The sequence below is a fragment of the Chenopodium album genome, chromosome 22 (assembly GCF_948465745.1).
Source record: "Chenopodium album chromosome 22, dcCheAlbu1.1, whole genome shotgun sequence".
Lineage (NCBI taxonomy): Eukaryota > Viridiplantae > Streptophyta > Magnoliopsida > Caryophyllales > Amaranthaceae > Chenopodium > Chenopodium album.
This window is the reverse complement of record NC_137855.1, coordinates 14109602-14129159: the sequence shown is the minus strand read 5'-3', so window position 1 is coordinate 14129159 and position 19558 is coordinate 14109602. Positions and strand designations below refer to the sequence as shown.

The 19558-nt window shown below is 42.6% G+C and overlaps 1 protein-coding gene across 1 annotated transcript; it reads right to left on the bottom strand.

Moving 5' to 3' along the window:
• Positions 1 to 15952: 15952 nt before the first annotated feature.
• LOC145603994 (putative LRR receptor-like serine/threonine-protein kinase At2g28960) lies at positions 15953 to 18835 on the bottom strand. Its single transcript, XM_081659954.1, has 8 exons — positions 18205 to 18835; positions 17979 to 18071; positions 17529 to 17590; positions 17337 to 17411; positions 17107 to 17236; positions 16940 to 16996; positions 16534 to 16684; positions 15953 to 16367 (listed from the first exon to the last, which is right to left on the bottom strand). Exons 1-8 carry the CDS (start codon positions 18833 to 18835, stop codon positions 15953 to 15955), a joined length of 1614 nt encoding a protein of 537 aa, XP_081516080.1.
• Between the last annotated feature and the right edge of the window lie 723 nt (positions 18836 to 19558).

Genomic DNA, 19558 nt, shown 5'->3' with positions numbered 1-19558 from the left:
CAGCCACAGCAGCGCCGCAACAGTTGCGTGCCACTGCTGCTGCTGTGCAGCGTACACCGTCACGGTGTACGGCCACCATGGCTGGCTTCGGCTGGCCACACCACGGTGGCTGGCGCAATTTTCAAAAAAAAAAAAATTATTTTAAAATTCAAATTTAAAAAAATCAGATTTTATTTTGAAAAGATAATTATCAAAATTAAGTTTGTTATTTTTGAGAAGTTTAAAAGATATTATCAAATTTCAAAAGTTGTTATTTGATAATTATCCATAATTAAAGTTGTTAGTTTTGGATAATATTGAGCAAAAGATTCTGTATGGATAATAATTGATTAAATAATATGATTATCCCATAATTATTTTTGGGATATAATTGATTTAAAATATTGTGATTGGCTAGGAAATTAGGATAGAATCTCCTAAATTAGTTAGGATAATCATGGAAAATAAATATGATTTATCTTCCATAATTAAAATATGATTTGATTCTATCTCATACCTTAAATAGAATATATGATATTTTATGATTGGTCATGAATAATATATGATATTATCTAATTGCAGTAATTAATTAAAATATGAGATATTTAGGAGCCATGTTTCCTTAATTATGAACATTCGATGTTGTGGTTTAGGAAAGCATGATGAGTGATTTATTATATGGCATTTATAATATATGATGTTATTTATTGCTATATATAGACTGGTATGGCCCATAGATTCTAAATACGATCTGCGCATCGTGACGTATTTTTGTAATCTAAATACGGTCTGCGTACCGTTAAGTATTTTTGTAATTTATTTTATCTTATTTAAGTAGTAGATAGGATAGAATATTTATACAGGTTGCAGTTGGTCCAAGAAGCCAATGGAGTGGAAGCCCAAAGGAACAAAATGGATGAAATCCATGAAGATTCAAGTGGGAGCCTTTTGCTTTATTAGTTTTCTTAGGACTAAGGGGCCATACTATGTCATGTTTTATTTATGCATTAGTAGATTATGCATGTTAGATTTTATTGATGCTTGTGATGATGCGCTAGAGTTCACTAATTTAATCACAAACATAATGAATCTAGGTCTCGGTAATATTGAGGTTGCTTTTCCAATTAAAAACCCGATAAACCTTTGACATTTATGATAGGTCATGCCAAAGCTAGGTGTCATTTTATATCTTGGGAGAGTTGGGGTAAATCAAGTTTTACAATTTTAATTGGTTATACTCAACAAGGTTACCTAAAGAGTTTAGAACCTTGAAGCAAAGGGTAATAATTAAACATGTGATGGTTAATTATTCAACCAAGAGTTACAAGAGTTGTAATCAGTAAAGAGTTACTCACCTTGAAAATGTAATGGTTGATGGTAGGGCCAAAGTCCGGTCAATTATTGCACGAATAAAGGGTCTTGGAATCACTTAAATTCAATTGGGATCATTCAATTATTGAATAAAGTGCTTTTAAAGTTACCTTATAATTCGTTTATGGTACTTTAATTGTATTTAAACATAATTATTAAACTTTGCCTTATTTTGACATAGATGGGTAGCCGTAATCACAATGACAACAACATTTACAATCTTCGACCATTCCTTGAGAAGGATAGGTTGACAGGGGATAACTTTTCCAATTGGGAAAGAATGCTAAGGCTTGTTCTGAAATCTGAAGGTAGAGAGGATGTCATTGACACCCCATTGCCAGGACCTTTGCCAGAAAATGCTACTGCGGTAGAGATCCGTAAGCACAAGGAAACTCTTGACAGGGCTGTGCCTATCACTTACTTGATGATTGCTACTATGGAGCCTGGTCTTCAAAAGCGTTTTGAGGATCAAGATGCATATAGCATAATGCAAGAACTCAAAGCCTTGTTTAAGAAACAGGCACGAGTTGAAAGGTACGAGCTCCATTGAGAGATTCTGGATAGTAAGATGGAGAAGGGTACCACAGTTCATGATCAAGTTTTCAAAATGATCGGCCTTATTCAAAATATGGAAAAACTGGGGCACCCATACAGTGATGAGATGGCAACAGACATCATTCTCCACTCACTTCCAGAAACTTTTAATCAGTTTATCATGAACTTTAATATGTCTGATGCTACAAAGACTATGAATGAGTTGCATGCTATGCTGGTTAGTGCTGAAAAACAAATCCCTAAGGAAACTAAGAAAGAGGTTCTTATGATCCAAAAGGGAAAGGGGTTCAAGAAGAAAAAGGGGCAAAATGCTAATGCCAAGAGCAAGGTCAAAGTTACCAAGGCTCCTGAAAAGCCTAAGGCGACTCCAAAGCCCAAGGCTGCAGATGAAAGTGAATGCTTTTACTGCAAGAAAAAGGGGCATTGGAAGCGCAATTGCCAGAAATACCTTGATTTCCTCAAGAAGAATGGAGCATCAACCTCAGGTATTATGTTATAAACATATTAACTTTCACTTAGGTATGTGATACCAAGTTGCAGTGCCTAACATTACTAATGTTGTGCAGAAACTGCAAAGAAGTGAAGCTAGCATGAAAATGGAGCTTGAAGGTGCACTAGAAGTGTTCGAGTGGCCAGGAAAAGCTTCATAGTTTTAATTTCAGAATTTTTATGATGATTTTAGAAAATTTCCGGTTTTGATGAAACAATATTTCAGTTTTGTTTGAATACTGATTTGGTTTACTTGGTTTGGACAAATGTTGATCCATGACCAAGGTAATAAATTGTTTTCATTTATGCTAGATATGAGTTAATTTTGATTTGTGACATTGGTAAGTAGATCACGAAAGCAAAATTAGATGATTTAATACAACTTACTTATAACAAAGTAGGATTGGGTCACATAAACCAATTGCGCATCCAAAGATTTCAAATGGATGGACTCTTATTCTCATTTGATTATGAATCATTTGAAAATTAAAAGTCATTCTTGTAAGGTAAGATGACCAAGTCGCCTTTTAGTTGAAAGGGTGAAAGAGCTAATGATATTTCGGAACTCATACATATGGATGTGTGTGGACCAATAAGTTCAAAAGCTAGATATAGATTTAACCATTTCTTTGCTTTTACAGAAATACATCTGCAAGGAATACTCAATCCTTGCATGAGAGCCATACAGGCGGTAATACCGTCCATTCTGGCCCTCAGATGATTGGGAATGCGCCGTACGTACCCCCTATGGTCTACGGTCAGTATTCTCCTCATTTTATGCAGCCGGCCCTCTTTGGGGGTCAGGCGGCATACAATGTCCAACCTTTGGACTGGCAGCTCCGTCTGCTCAAACTTGGTGAACAAACTTCTGCGTTCACCAAGGAGATAACCGAGGCGGCACAGCCGGCCAAGGTTAAGAATGTGTTGGTAGGTGCCTATGATGGTACCACCAATCCGGAGGACCACCTGATGGCCTACTCCAACCTTATGCACATGCAGGGGTTGGAGGACGCTATATGGTGTCGATGCTTCCCGGCTACATTGAAGGGCATAGCCCAACAATGGTTTGGCAATCTGCCAGCCGGATGCATTGACAGCTTCAGGAAGCTTGTCTTCCTGTTTGCCTCCAAGTTCTCAATGAACATCCCTGCCAAGAAAACAAGTCTTGACTTGAGCACCATACGGCAGGGAGAGAGAGAGAAGGACTTCGTTCCTATGTCAGGTGGTTCAACCTGGTGAGAATCCAGATCTAGGGGCTGTCTGACGAGGTAGCCTATACAGACTTCTTTAAGGGTCTGAAGGATGGGTCGACCTTTAAGTTCGACCTTGTCCGAAAGAGGGTTTTCACCCTTTAAGAGGCGTTGATAGAGGCGGAGAGCTTTATCCAAGCTACCGACCTCTGCTCGTCCAGCCATCAGTCGGACTCCAAGAAGTCCGACAAACATAAAGAGAGTTGGTCTGCTCAGCCGTCTCAGAAAGCTAAAGAGAGCAAAAAGAGAAAAGAAGTTTGGGCGGTTGATGAGCCTGATCAGCCGTCCAAAAAGAAAAAGAAGGAATTCAAACCATATGTCTCACGGTATGAATTCAATAAAGATTGTCACTCCATCTTCATGGAGGTAAAGGACCGACTGACCATTGACAAGCCGAATCCAATGAAGAGTTCCGTTCAGTCGCGGAACAAGAATAAATATTGTCACTTCCATGAGGAAGTAGGCCATGACACCAACGACTGTTATAGCCTCAAGCGGACGTTGGACCTTCTGGCTAACAAGGGCTTGCTGAAGTCCTATGTCTTGAAGTCCAAAGCAACTTCCAAGACGAATCCAGGCAGTTGTCTAAGACTGTCCAGCCTACTAGTAGCTCGGACACCGACAAGGATCCGGTCTACACTATAGCAGACGGATTCGCAAGCGGTGGCCCGACCATTTGGGGCACCAAGGATCATCTGAAGAAGATGATCCACTCAGTTGATGATGGACAGGCGTCCACCAGTGGAACATTCCCAGACGTCCTCATCACTGAGAAGGACCGGGGCAAGGTCCGCCGGCCGCATGACGACCCAATCGTCATTGAGTGTAAGGTCGCCAACCAGCTGGTTGGTCGGATCCTTATAGACACGGGTAGGTCCTCTAATCTCATCAGCTACAAGTGTCTGTCCAAGATTAGCTACAAGCTAGACAATCTGCGCGACGTCTCCCATCCACTAGTCGGCTTTGGTGGAGGGGTCGTGCACCCAGTCGGACAAATTGATCTACCCATCTGGCTGGGGCAGAAGGGAAAAGGGCGACATATGATCGTCCGGTTCCTGGTGGTTAAAGAGCTGACCGCCTACAATATCATTCTTGGCCGACCCACTCTGAACGAGTGCAAGGCCGTCGTCATCCCAGCTCTCATGTTTCTCAAGTATGAAAAGGATGATGGCTCTGTTGGCTCCCTTCACGGGGATCAGAAGACGACAAGGGAGTGTTATCTCTCAGACGTCAAACCAACGGCTGCTGCAGCCGGTCAGCCGAAGGAGCCAATAGACCTTGACGATGTCAAGGACCCTGATTCACCCCCTCCAGCAGCCGCAAAGAAAAGAAAAGTTGATCAGCTGGTGGAGGTGAAGAAGGAGAAGAAATAACAATCACTGACCGGGGAACGGTCAGATGACCTCCGTCCCCAGCCGGCTGGTGAGCATACATATATTCCTTTGGACGACAGCGTCCAGAGCGAACTATTAAGGTGGGGACGACTGCTTTTGAAAGGTTGGGTGCAGACTTGCACCTCCTGCTAAAAGAATTCAAAGACCTCTTTGCCTTTGAAGTGGAAAAGATGTCAGGCATTAGCCCGGATCTTGCTGTCCACAAACTCGCCGTGGACCCTAAAAAGAAGCCCATCCGGCAAAAGAAGAGAAATCACGGCGAGGAGAGAAGTCAGGCGGCAGCCGCCGAGGTCAAAAAGCTGTTAGACGCTGGGTTCATTCGGCCATGTAACTTCCCTGATTAGGTTGCTAACGTGGTGCTTGTAAAGAAGCCGAATGGTACTTGGCGCATGTGTGTTGACTACACTGACTTGAACAGGGCATGTCCAAAGGACAGTTACCCGCTTCCAAAGATCGACAGTCTAGTCGATTCTACAGCCGGGCATGCCCTGATGAGTTTTATGGATGCCTACTCCGACTTCCACCAGATACCCCTGTGGAAAAAAGATCAAGAAAAGACGGCCTTCGTCACTGATCAGGGGTTATTCTGTTATACGGTGATGCCGTTTGGCTTGAAGAATGCGCCGGCTACCTTCCAACGGATGATTAATACAATCTTCATTAATCAAATTGGGAGGAATGTAGAGGCGTATATTGATGACATGATAGTCAAATCCAAGCTACAAACGGATCACCTTGCTGATCTCCGAGAAACCTTTACCACACTAGGCGGCATAAGGTCATGTTAAATCCCAAAAAGTGTGTTTTTGGTGTTGAGTCTGGGAAGTTTCTCAGATTCCTGATTGATCAAAGGGGGATAGAGGCTAACCCCGAGAAGATACAGGCGGTGATTGACATGAAGTCACCTCGCACTGTCAAGGAAGCTCAGAGGCTTACCGGTTGCCTGGCTGCGCTTGGGAGATTCCTTAACCAGTCAGGTGACAAATGCCTTTAATTCTTTCAGGCAATCAGGAAGAAGACTAGATTTGAATGGGGAGATGATGCTGAGGCGGCCTTTCAGAAATTGAAAGAACATTTACACTCCTTGCCAAGGCTTGTTAGCCCTCTGTCAAAGGAGACGCTTTACATGTACCTAGCCGTCTCAGATCATGCTCTCAGCGCCGTTCTCCTTGTTGAAAGAGACGGCATTCAGCTCCCGGTCTATTTCATTAGCCATGTTCTCAGAAATGCTGAACTCCGGTACCCCATGGTTGAAAAATTTGGCCTCGCTCTGTACATGGCTGTTAAGAAGTTGAAACCATACTTCTTGGCACATCCGGTGGTGATCTATACAGATCAACCCCTCAAGCGGCCAATGACAACCTTGGAGTCATCCGGCAGAATGCTCAAATGGGCTATTGAAATGCAAAGTCTTGAAATCACCTACGAACGAAGAAAGGCAGTGAAGGGTCAGGCGTTTGCCAACTTCATCGTCGAAATGACAAGGCCGGTTGCTCCGGACAACCTTGATCAGGTTTGGAAGGTCCATGTAGACGGGAGCTCTACTATGAACGGCTGTGGTGCAGGTATAATCTGTCAGTCTCCGGAAGGAGATAAATATGAATATGCACTACGGTTCAAGTTTCAGGCCTCAAACAATGAGGCGGAATATGAAGCCCTGCTAGCCGGCATCCGCATGTGTAAGGCGGAAGGGGCAACAAAAATTGACGCATGCTCAGACTCTCAGTTGGTTGTTAGCTAATACCATGGTGAGTATAAAGCCACCCATCCGGCTATGATCAAATATCTGCAGGCGGTCAAAGCTGAAGCTGGGACACTTGAAGAATTTCATCTAAGTCAAGTGCCTAGGTCTGAAAACAACCAGGCGGATGCTCTGTCAAAATTGGCATCCTCCGCCTCCTATGATACGCCTCGGTCAGTCTTCTGGGAAGTTATGGAAAAAAGGAGTATATCTGATGAAGAGCCCATTGGAGTACTTGACCGAAGCTCTACCTGGATGGACGACATCCGGGCATATTTGACAGACGGCACGCTCCCTGATTCACCTCAGGAGGCAGCCGTCATGAAGAAGCGGGCTGCAAACTTCGAGATGAGAAAAGGAGAATTCTTCAAAGCGGGGTTTTTGAAACCTCTATTGAAGTGTGTTACCCCAGAAAAGGGGAAAGAAGTTCTCGAAGAATTGCATGCTGGATACTACGCCTCTCATGTAGGCGGCAGATCTCTAGCCGTCAGAGCCAGGCGGCACTATTTTTAGCCCACTCTTGAGTCAGACGCGATGGAGTTTGTTAAAAAATATGATAAGTGTCAAAGAATTGGCAAGCTAATCCATCGACCGGCTACTGACCTGACGGCAATCCACAGCCCAGTCCCATTTTCTAAATGGGGCATGGACATTTTAGGCCCTTACACGCCTACACCAGGCGGAAAGCGCTATATTCTTGTGGCTGTGGATTATTTCACCAAGTGGGTGGAAGCAGAGGCGGTCAAGGGCATTAAGACAAAGGATGTCATCTCCTTTATCTGGAAGAACATTACCACCCGGTTTGGGGTACCTATGTCTATGGTGTTTGATAATGGTCCTCAGTTTGAGACGCCACATCTTAAGACTTGGTTGGGAGATCAAGGGATCTCACATTGTTTTGCATCAGTCGGCCGACCCCAAGCAAACGGCCAAGTTGAAGCCTTCAACAAGCTCATCTCAGACGGTATCAAAAAGAAAATTGAAAGAGCCGGTGGTTAATGGGCTGAAGAGTTAATTCATGTCCTATGGGCCATCCGAACAACTGAAAAAGGGGCAACTGGTGAAACCCCATTTCTCATGGTTTATGGTGTTGAAGCCGTCTTGCCCATCGGACATTATGAGTCGACTCTACGAGTCATGCTATACGATGAAGAGGCAAACTGGGAGGCCATGCGGCTAGCATTGGACTCACTCCCGGAGCGCAGGGGTAATGCTGCCTTGCGTCATGAGATTTACCGTTTGAGAATGACTCGTGCCTATAACAAGAGAGTGCACAAACGACCCTTGAAAGTTGGGGACTTTGTGTTACGTAAGATGGAGGCAACCGGTAGGGCCAATGAGCAGGGAAAGCTAACTCCTAATTGGGAAGGCCCCTACCGGATCTATGAGGAAGTAAGAAACGACACCTACCGCCTGGAAACTCCAGACGGCAGGCGGCTGCCCAGAACTTGGAATGTAGACAACTTGAAAAAGTACTACTTCTAAGACTTGTAAATTTTTGTAAATAAAAAGCCTATCAATGAAAAAGTTGCTTTTTATTTTCAATCCTTTTAGTTACCTCGCATATACATGCGTAATAATAGAAGACCATCTATGCAATGCACAGACGGTCCATTGAATGAATTAAGCTAAGTTAAAACTTAGTGGCTAAATCGATATTTAAATTAAGAGGCCAATGGCCGGATACAAATTTATTTTATAAATTCGTCTGCTCCAACATGAGTATGGCGTCCGGCGACGCCCCTCCGGGTGTTATCGTCGCAGAGGGCATTCTATCGTTTTCTCTACAAGCATATGCAGACGGCAAAGATTGAACGACCTAATTGGTTAACTCATAGTTGCCTGACCAAAATAGTCTAAAAGAATGATTAAGCTTAAAACCGGATGTCAAATGACATCAGCCGGTTGATAACTGAAGTTCTGAGTTAGATTATTCGACGAAATTGTACAAGTCTCCCCAATGGGGCAGACGAACCAAGTGCGATGGATTGCAGGTACCCCAGACGGCCTTAAAGTGGTCTGGGGACCATTAGACAGGCGGACCATTTGTCCCCTTCTTCATCAACTGCCAGACGGAAAGTTGCCGCCTGATTCACTTAAAGACAGTTTTACTGGACTACGAATACCCCAGAAGGAGGAATAAGGCTATGATCCAGCTTATTCCCCGACTGGGTAAAACGACTACTTATTGGTTTTGTGGACGGCTGTGTACTTGGTTTGGGGCAATCACTACTGTGATTGATTGACTTAGGAACATTTCATACTACTTAAAGTATCAAAAATTCCCAAGTCAATCAATCAAAGAAGTACTGAAACCAACCACACAGCCGCCAGGGGCAAGAGTAGCCGGTATACCAACTGCCGCATGCTATAAAAAGATAGGCCAAAATAAATTGCAAAATTTAAGATAGGCAAAAATAAATTGCAAAATTTAAGTGCAAAAATTGAAACAAATTCATCAAGCCGACTCAATCGGCAAATTTCATTCAAAACCGGTCAAGGCCGGACAATATTGTTAACCGGATATACATCCGGAAGAAAAAAAATAAAAATTGTTACCCGACTCCTTAGTCGGTAAAAAGACAAAGATACTCGGCTCGCAGGCCGGAAAGACTAAACTGGCATATTACCGCAGAAAAACATAAGAGAAGCTGAGCTAAGGCTGCTGGGTCTGCTCCGGCTGGTCCTGGCCCACTGGGAGGTTTGCTCCATTTTGCCCAGCCGGGACTTGATCATCTTAGACTTGATCAGCCTGGACTTCATTAGTCTGGACTTGATCCGCCTGATCAGTAGCCGGCTCTTCCTCATCATCAGAAACCTCGAAGCCTTGCTCTAAGGCCCATGCCTTAAAAGGAGGCGGAGCCTGCTCATTCAGCGCCTGAGCATCATACACCGCAGTGGCGTAATCATATCTCAGCTTGAAAACCTCAAACTCAATGTATGGGTGGAGCAGACCCCATGCAATCCGCAGGCGAGCTTCAGTGTCCCGCTCATTTTCAGCAACCATGCGGTTTTGCTCCTTAGCAATCTCGTCTTAGTGCTGGTTCCTTTGCTGAACGAGCTTGACACCTAGGCGGCTGACGTCTCTCCTTAGTTGGGCATTCTCTTTATCAGCTCCCTCCAAGGCCTTGAGGTCTGATTGGGCATTCTTTAGATCCAGCTCAAGCTCGGCAACCCGGTCGTTGGCGGCGTCATTAGCAGCCGTCAAGTTCTTTATGAGCTCCTCCTGTTTCAACTCTACTGCTTTAATTTCAACATCACACTTTATTTTATTGTATTCAGTAGAGTTGAGAGCTTGGGTGGCCCTCTGTTTAGCATCATTTACCTCTTCTTGCTTCCGCCTGAAGGGGACCCTCAGCCCGTCTACCCTCAGCATCGCCTGAAAAGGTGGGGTCAGACGGTTAGCTAAACGCTTGAAAGATTTACAAAAAGTGAAGTACCAAGTACTAATTTACCTCAGCCAGCAGGCCCTGGATTCTGTCAAAATCCACCGTCTGCACATCAGGCACAGAATGCTTCTATGTCCTGGTCAGTGTCCGCACCATCCTCTTGGCAAACACCTGCATGTTAGGCGACACTGAGGGGGTATCTGCACCAAAAGAAGTACTTGGTGAGAAAGCAGCATAGTCGGCACCCGACTCATGCCGGCTGCTCATCGAACCTTCAGACGGGTTGACCCGAGTCTTGAGTCGCATATAGTCAATCGACCAGGGGAGTTCGACTCGTGTCTAACCTTGGACGCGAAGCTGGGAAGACTCCGCTTCAGCCGTTGCAGAGCCGACTGCAGCGGTGAGTGGCTCGCCACTCTTCGATGTTGTAGAAGCATCCGGCTTTTTCCCTTGCTCTGAGCTTTCGCTCAGAGCTTTCATCACAGCCGGGTTTTTGCCCCCGGTTGTGGGTCTGTCAGGGTTGGCTGAAGAAGTTGAGCGAGGAGGGTCCTTCCTTGTTGTCTTAGATGGGGTCTTGGCCAGTTCATCCCCCGGCCTCTTGAATAGCTTCGTAATGGAGCGGGGAATTGGCTTGCTATTACCCTGCAAATGAGAATCAAGTTGCAGTCAGTCAATTTTCAGATTAAGTGAAAGGGGTACAGCCGGTAAATAATTAAGTTGATACTAAAACGCTGGAAAGCATGGTTGACGGACTTACCCCTCCTTTCTTAGCCTCCTTGGCCTCCAAGGCGGCTCTCCTCTCTAGCAGCTGCTCTTTTCGCAACTGAGCAGCCGACTTAGCAGGCGTCTTCTCTGGAACCACTATGTTCTTTGCGTCTTCTGCAGAAGGAAAGGAAACAGTTGGTTAAAAAAGATCAACAAAAGCAATAAAGGCATTAATATAGGCGGCAAATTGCCGGATGTGTAGTAAGTCTACCCTGTGGGAACATGGTGCTAAGCCCACAGGCGGAAAGGAATGCCTCATCCTTCAAAAAGTCCGGATGGGGTATCCAGTTCTTAGGGACTATTATTTGGGTCCCATCCTCCAAGGGCTCGGTCTTGGTCTCAAAGAAGCCAGGCCCCATTATTTGTTCGTAGGCCCTAGACGAAATTCGGGGAAGGGCGCATATCTTCTCGTGTAACGCCGGGTCCTGATTGTACCGGCGTAGAAACCAATTGTGTCCCAACGTTGGAGAGGAGATCAAGTAAAACTTCTCCTTCCAGCCGGACCATTTGGACGGCTTGTCCAAAGACATCAGATATTGCGGGTGTGTGGTTAGAGTGTACCACGCTCCATACCCGCCTGGGGCCCGGCTCATGTAATGCATATGAGCAAACGCCGCAAAACTTGGCTCTATGTTTTGAAACTCGCAGGCGGCGATGTAACTCAATATGTTTATCCATGAGTTGGGGGTAAGTTGCCAGACTCCTAAGTCATACCCCTTCAGAATTTTCTTAATCCCCTTGTGGAGGGGAAAGCGGAGGCCGGCTTTAATCACGGCTTCATAGCAGCCGAAACAGTTGTCGGCATTTTCTATGTTATCCTCCCAGGCAATTGTTGCCTCGGCAGGCGGTACCTCTATTCTCCAGCCTTCCTCAACCGGATGTGCCTCCGCAAAAGCTCGGAAGCTGCTTCTCATAACCGCCAAGTCTCTAGAAAGCATCGTAGTTTTCAAGGGATTAAGCTGAACTGGCCCCTTAAGCGGCTGCTGGTAGTCAGCCTCAAAGTTCTCTTGATCAGAGCCCGATGCCTCTGATCCGGATCTCTCGGCGGCTTCCTCACCGCCTGACTCCCCTTCATCAGAGTCTAGGGTAGAGGCATCATTCTCGTCGTCTGCCTCTTCCAGAATTGTATCACTTGGGGTTGAAGGGGTGCCACCCGGAGAAGATCTCGCCTGCTCCTCCGAACCCTCGTATTCCTCGTCAGGAATAATTTCATCAGCGGGCACTCTCTGAGCGCGCCGCTTCCTAGGCTTGACAGCCGTCTGTTTGACTTTAGCCATTGTGTCCTGCATAGACACAGAGACGGAGGAGTTCGGGGATGAGCAAAGCAGGTCCGAATGTCCAGAAAAGGCACCCCAGTTCTAGATTCAGCCGTACCAGGAGACCGGCTGAAAGACCTAGGCAGTGCCGTGTGTGTCGATGGAGAGTCCATTTTTATTTTGGAAGCTTAACTAAAAGTATAAAAAGCTTGAGGGGAGTAGAGGCGGTTACCTTAAACTTAGCTCTGGAAAATCTGAAAACTGCTACACGCGGTGACCAGATGTGCTCCTCGAAACCCAGACGGAAGTTTAAAAATTCGCAGCAGACGGATGCAGAGTCTCTCTTTCTAGAAATTCTCTCTTTCTCTCTCTAAAAAGTCAAAAGCTCTGTTGAAAGTGAGAAGAGAGAGGGTAAAAGCTTTATTTATAGAGGGGTAAAACGGGGGCATCCCCGTCATACCCCAGAAGGTGAACGGTTTTTTACTGTTCACCACCCCCAGAAGGTCGCGTGTCACAGACACCACGTGGCTCGCCACGTGCTACCTGTGAGGGGCAAATATTTTGGGTAAAAATACCCTATTCATGTGGACCAATCAGAGAGGGCCACGTGTCCAGCTCAGGCAGGTCCATTTGGGCCAATAGCCAGCTGACACGTGTCAGCCTCACATACCTCCTGGAATTGCGGCCTTCAAGGCCCAATTCCCAAGAAACGCCGCAAAACGGCGCAGCCCACCAAATCTAGGTCAAATGACCTAAGAAAGGGCACATTTCCCAATGACCCTATAAATAGGGAGATATCCCCCATTTTTTGGACACATTCAATCATTTATTACACCTACCCTACATTCTCTTACATCAGAGAAAACACCTGATCTCGGAATCCGGGAAGATCCACTTTACTTTCCGCACTTTTTCCGGTTCTTACTCAAGTACTAACTTGATCGTCGGAGGCGGAGCTCCAACAACCCGGGGTATCCGTTGTTTTGCAGGTACAGGCGCAGTCGGATCATTCTTTGAGCTGTAACTCTCCCGAGGGACAAAAACACCACAATATTCATGTTTGCTTTGCTTAATCAATGTTAATATAGGTGAAGGTGCTAATATAGGTGAGGTGTTTTGATTAAGTATAGCAAAGAAATTAGAAGCTAATGACCTTGGTATAAAGGGAAATCTCAAGTTAGAGACGGCAAAGAAAGCTGCACTCTAGACGCCTGGTCAGCCGCCCGGTCAGGCTGCACTCGCCCGACCGGGTGCGAGGGTGGTTCTGAGACGTTGTATTGCCGCCCGGCCGGGCAGCCGCCGCCCTACCAGGCGCGAGAACGGAGAAGAAATGCGAAGGCCATGCTGTCAGTTTTTGCGGCAGTTACTTCGTATTTCTTCGAGGGTTATTTGCTAGAAGATATTGCTTCTATATATATGTTTATAAAACATATGATGAGATGGATTCAAGAAAGATAGTCAGTTTATTTTCTTTTTCTTGAAATCAATTGCAAACCCCAATTATCATCATCATAATTATCATAGTTTTGATTACATTAGATCACAAACATACTACACACTGTTGTGAATGTCTTCGTTGTATCTCCTAGTAATTTCGTGATATCTGGTGTGTATATTAGGGTCGAAATATTACTTTGGGAAAGTGATTTTGTTCAGCCCTCAAAGTGTTTAATTTGTCCGATTTCGTTCCATTTTTGTGACCCGGTAACCAATTTCCCCAACAAACCCAATAATATGTTCGGCCTTATAGTATTGGTCAAAACGCTCAGCACTTCTAGGAGGCCAGTATAAAGTGTCATCAATCAGCAATGCTTCCTTTTCCAATGTCACTGCAATTGGAAGGTTATGCCTATTATATTTACCAACAATTCTAGTCCAATTTCCACTCCTTAACGAAAACACATACAAACCTCGAAATTTCCCACTACGGAACAGGACTCGGTTTTGTAAGTTGTAACTAACTAAATCTCTTTCACCCTTCTTTCTCTTAGGTTATAATCACAAGGTACCCTTGTTTAATAGCAAACAAGTACGTACTGTCGCTAATTTGTAAGTTTCATATAGCATTTGACACGAGAGATAGGGATAAGAGAGTATTCAACCACCTTTGCATTTCTGAGATAGAATCCAAGGGTGTGAGGCCAATGTGTTGTACCTTTCAAAATAGATACTTGTAGATACATTAGTACTCATATAATATAGTACGATTATAGGAAATATGTTGAAAGTGGTCTTAAATTAAATCATTATTAGAAATTATATATAGCTTGACATTGTACCTCTCTTTTAGACAAATTCTCACTTTTCACATTAAGACCTCTGTTTTAACCAGTGGTGCATCTGAGCATGTGTAGGGTGGTCGATCACACATGACCCCTAAGTGAAACTACTATAAAAGGGCCTCAATTTTTTAAATTTACTTATACAAAATAAAAGAAAACTTCTTAATCAATAATCTTATCTTGAATTTTATCATAAAAATTTATAATATAGTAAAATATTGATGTTGATAAAAATCAAACGAAGTTTTTATATCCTTCAAAAAATGATTTTAGGGCCCAATTTTACAAAACATTTTTAGTATTAATATTTATAGCCCCGCCTCTGGTTTTAACATAGGCATTTCCACATAACCAAGATCCTCCTCTAGTAAAAGCATTTTCAGAAGCAATTGTGAGACTGATTGACAATGGAGAGATGGAAGAAATTCAAGCAAGGACAATTGGTGACTTAGATAATATCTGTGTAGACGATAATGAAACCATTGTTGGTTCTACCACATACCAAGATGGTATCTCTCTTTGGCTACCAGTTGCGAGTGCCATATTCGTGGTTGTACTTGTCATTGCCATACTTCTAGCTTATTGCGGAACACTTATGAGAAAATAAGCTAGTCACCATCTTCTATGGATCGCACTTGTATGACTGCTAGCTATACTTTGCTTGCTGTCAAAACTTCAATCATAAATTCATATGGATTTTACTTCATTACTATTCTTTTGTGTAGTCTATATTCGGCTTAATTATCTAAACTCAGTCCTATAGTGTAGTCTAATCTACTAGTATACATTACAATTCTATTCGTGGGACAATGTGGAGTACATTTTATGATTATAGGATGAAGATCTAAGGCACATTGAATATAGCTATCTAAAGCTTTTCGTCTTTTTTAATGGGGAAGATTAAAAATCAACTTACATTGGATGCCTGTTAAAGATGATTTATGGCAATGCGCCAATGCTCATAAACTCAAGCTAATCACATAGGAATAAGATATTTGTCACTTGTTGGTTGTATATTTTGACAGTAATATTGTTTGTCAGTAACATTGCTAATGTCTCATAGTTCATTAAGCTTGCTTGTGACCATACATCTTTCAATTCGTTCTCTTGACAGTTTTGTCTCATTTTAACCTATTAGATATCTAATGCTCTAAGATATTGTTGGGTGACAAAATCATGAATGAAGCACAAATATGGATGAGAAATTGTTAATAGTATAGAGCGAGTGGTGCCAACACATTTGTTCCCACTCTACAACATTGTCCTTGGTGGCTCTTTGAAAAGATATGAAGAGCATATGCTTTGCAAAATTATCACGAGCCAATCATTTTTTATATAAACCTTAAGATTGTATATAATCCAATCATTGCATACATTCTTTGATGAACCGACTCGTTTGTAAGTTAGATCAGAACTCTGAATACAAACTCAGTATAAACTCACCGGCTCATGTCATGATCATAAACAAAATGTCTATGGTACTACCTAGCTCGCGGATGCATTGAATTAAATGAAATGAAAGCAGACATCATCTCAGTTGTGGTTGTGGTAGGAGCAGAACTTGAGCTTCCTACATCCATATTTTCCAAAACCAAGCAATCATTCAGTTCCGATATGATATCAGTCATTGTTGGCCGATTATTCCCATTTAATTCAACACATCTATTAGCCAGCTCTGTTGCTCTCCAGACCGAGTTGTAGTTTTCTCCTACTTCCACTCGGAGCTTCGGGTCTAGTATGCTGCCTATGTCACCTCTGTCAATGAGGGGCTTTACCCATTGAACCAAGTTAGGTCCTGTGCTCAGTATAGCCTTTTGTCCTGTGATCAGCTCTAGCAGAACAACCCCAAAGCTATAAACATTGCTTCTTTCGTTCACCTGTCCTGTTGAAAAGTACCTATGTTCATGAATAAAATCATCCTCAGTAGTGTTACATAGATATTATTTATTAGTGTGATTACACCAATCAATCTTGAAATACCCTTTATTATTTGATAGGTACCTTTGATTTGTTTGAAAAATAATATTCGTGGACGAGTTATTACTGGGAGATAGGGACTTACTGAGGATCAACATAACCTGGTGTACCGACGACTGTAGCGCTTAGTCTTGAGACAAATTCTTCAGGGAAGATCCTAGAGTGACCAAAATCAGCAACCTTTGCTTGAAGATGTTGATCAAGTAGTATATTAGCTGGCTTTACATCTCTATGGACTATTGGCGGATTGCAAGTATTGTAATCCTGATAATACCAATTGTAATCCAGGTATATTGATCAAGCAGTCAATAATTCTAGTCATGAACAAGTATGTGTGAAGAAAGGCTTATTACATCTGGAAATTATATTCAACAAGTGCTACTTTTGGTTTTTGAGAAATTTAATAACTTAGTATTATATCATCTAATTCTATGATACAACTTTTATAAATTATGTTTTGTGAAAGTGGGTAAGAATAATATATATATTACCTTGAGCTGTGTCAAATGCAATCTCAAGTCTCTTTTTCCAGCTCAAATTTGCTTCTGCTACAAAATCAGCAGGACAACACTGTTCACAAGTGTTGGACTTAAGAAATGCAGCAAGCACATAAATTTGATTCAGTTAAAGTGATCATATCATAACTGAAATAGCACACCTGATGAAAGAAGAGCTTTCAAGTCGCCACCGGACATGTACTCGTAAACTAATGCCAAGACGGCTCCTTGTTCGCAGTATCCATATAGAGAAACCAAATTCTTGTGAGAAATTCTTCCAAGCACTTGAATCTATAAGACAAATATATAAACATTTGCTTCACCTCATTCATTTTCATATCATAAGTAAACACAATTTATAATTTGCTTAGGAGCATCATATCTTACAAACCTCATTAGTGAATTGCTTAGGAGCATCACTTTGTGACAGCACCTTGACTGCAACTTCAATATTCCCCTTAGCCAACTGACCATAATAGAGGACTCCAAAGGCACCCTAACCCAGCCTCTTCTGTAACTTATTCGTCATGTGCTCCACCTCGGAATAGGTGAAGTTGGTGAATTGTTGGAGCTTGCCTCCAACGGAGACTTCTGTATCGGAATCGGTAGGTTTTGTTTCAGTACTACTTTCCCTTTCTGTAGATCCTGTGACATGTATATGACATTAGTATTGACTGCCTTCGGAGCTGTGATGTTGTATGCATATATTTGAGACCTCAGGCGTGTGTGAATTGCATCTATTGATTTATTTGCTAAGATGGATTTGAATAAGCTGTTTAGTTTAGGTTTGAGTAAAGATTTTCATAGTAGTATTCGGTTTTAGTCAGCTTCAATTTAATTAGTTGTAGTGAGCCTAGTGGCTGTTTTTATGTGAGTTAAATCTAGAGGATTGTTGTTGAATATCTCCTTGTTATACCTTATATGATACTCGTATATGATTTCACATTTTCACTATATAGTACTATGAAGAAAATAAAGGAAGTTTAAGGCTCACTAACAGTTTGTACAATTGTTGTCAGTCAGATGAATTTACCTTTTGAGCTACGAAACTTCCAAAACCAAAAGCCACCAAGAAGTGATGCAAATACGACAACTGAAACCACGGCAATAAGAATCTTATAACGCACTGAAATGAAAAAGAAAATAGGGGAGTTAGTGGTTAATTTTTTATTAGAATCCACCTCTTCCGCGGCCCACCTCGGCCTCTACGCTGCATATAGAAGTATAAAGTGTGCTTTCGTCAAGTTGAATTTTTTTACCTGGCAGGGCTACTGAACCATCAACCGATGATGGAGGTGTTGGAGGTGGCGATCCGTATAAATCATACCTCAATAGGCAACATGGCAGAAGAGCCACAGTAACATACCATTCATACATGTGCTTGAGAGCAGCCTTTAGGCATTTCTCACAAAGGGTGCGGCTAACAAAAGGAGTGCATTGTGCTAGGCCGCGTAGAGTCTCAGACGAGGATAGGTTAATTTCCCTTATGGCAAAACCATTGAGGCTTTCGTTATGAGCGGCTTGATTGATGAGACCCTTCATTGTGCTGTCAAAGAGTTGCTTGTATGGATCCAGATGGTATTCGCTCACAAAACTGGTACGATTATAGTGCAGATAAAAAGGACTAACCTCATCAAGGTTCAAGAGAGTGTGATTGGCATAACGCAAGGTGCATTCTTCGTACCAAATAATCCCTTGTCTTAGAAATTTACATACCTCAACTATTTTGGTTGCCGCTGATTGGATGCACCGATGACATGTATTGGCATCAACATCACCTCTACAATAGTAATATGCATATACTCGGTCAATGCTCGTGCCTATGGTGAAATTCGAGGATGATTTTTCAGCGGCGATAGCTGAGAATTCAGTGAAAAGGGTATGATTCATATTTCCTTGGAATGTGCTGTTTAAGCTATACGAGAAGCCATTTTTCGGACAGTCGCTCGTGCTTCAAATGAGGATGATAGTCGGTTATAGAAGCAACAAAACCATGTTTATATGATAGTAGAATCAATATCATGGTTAAGGATATTTGGCTCAACAATTTGCAATATGGTTTGGTTGACATGAAGGTAAAAACATACTGTATCCATATCATCATGATTGACATACATGGATATTGATCACTTGTAAATGCTTTGACAATATGATCTCTACATGATTAACTTTTTCAGGTGTGGTTGACTAAGTGAAGATGAGTAGGTCAGATGACATTTGATCAACTAAGTTCTCAAAGATTAATAAAACAAAACTCATTAAACAAAAACAGTCTGGAAGATATGTCAACTCTCGACCCCGAAACAAAAGAATGAATGGGAGAAGTGCTAATGAAGCAGACCATTTCTACCTCCAACTCAGCTCTCAGTAGGGAACCAAAAGATTAAAGACTAAAATTTAAATAATGAACATCATAGATTAATTAGACAAATCTATAGATTAGACGTGTAGTTGACCAATTAATACATATTGTATACTTCTTATAGGATAAGTACAAAAGAAGGTAATTGCTTCCTTAGTAATAGTTGAGGCCTATGATTAAGTATCTTAATACAGGAAGGCGATAAACAAGTTTCGATAATTACTCTAGATACTAGAGTCATCAATCTGTAA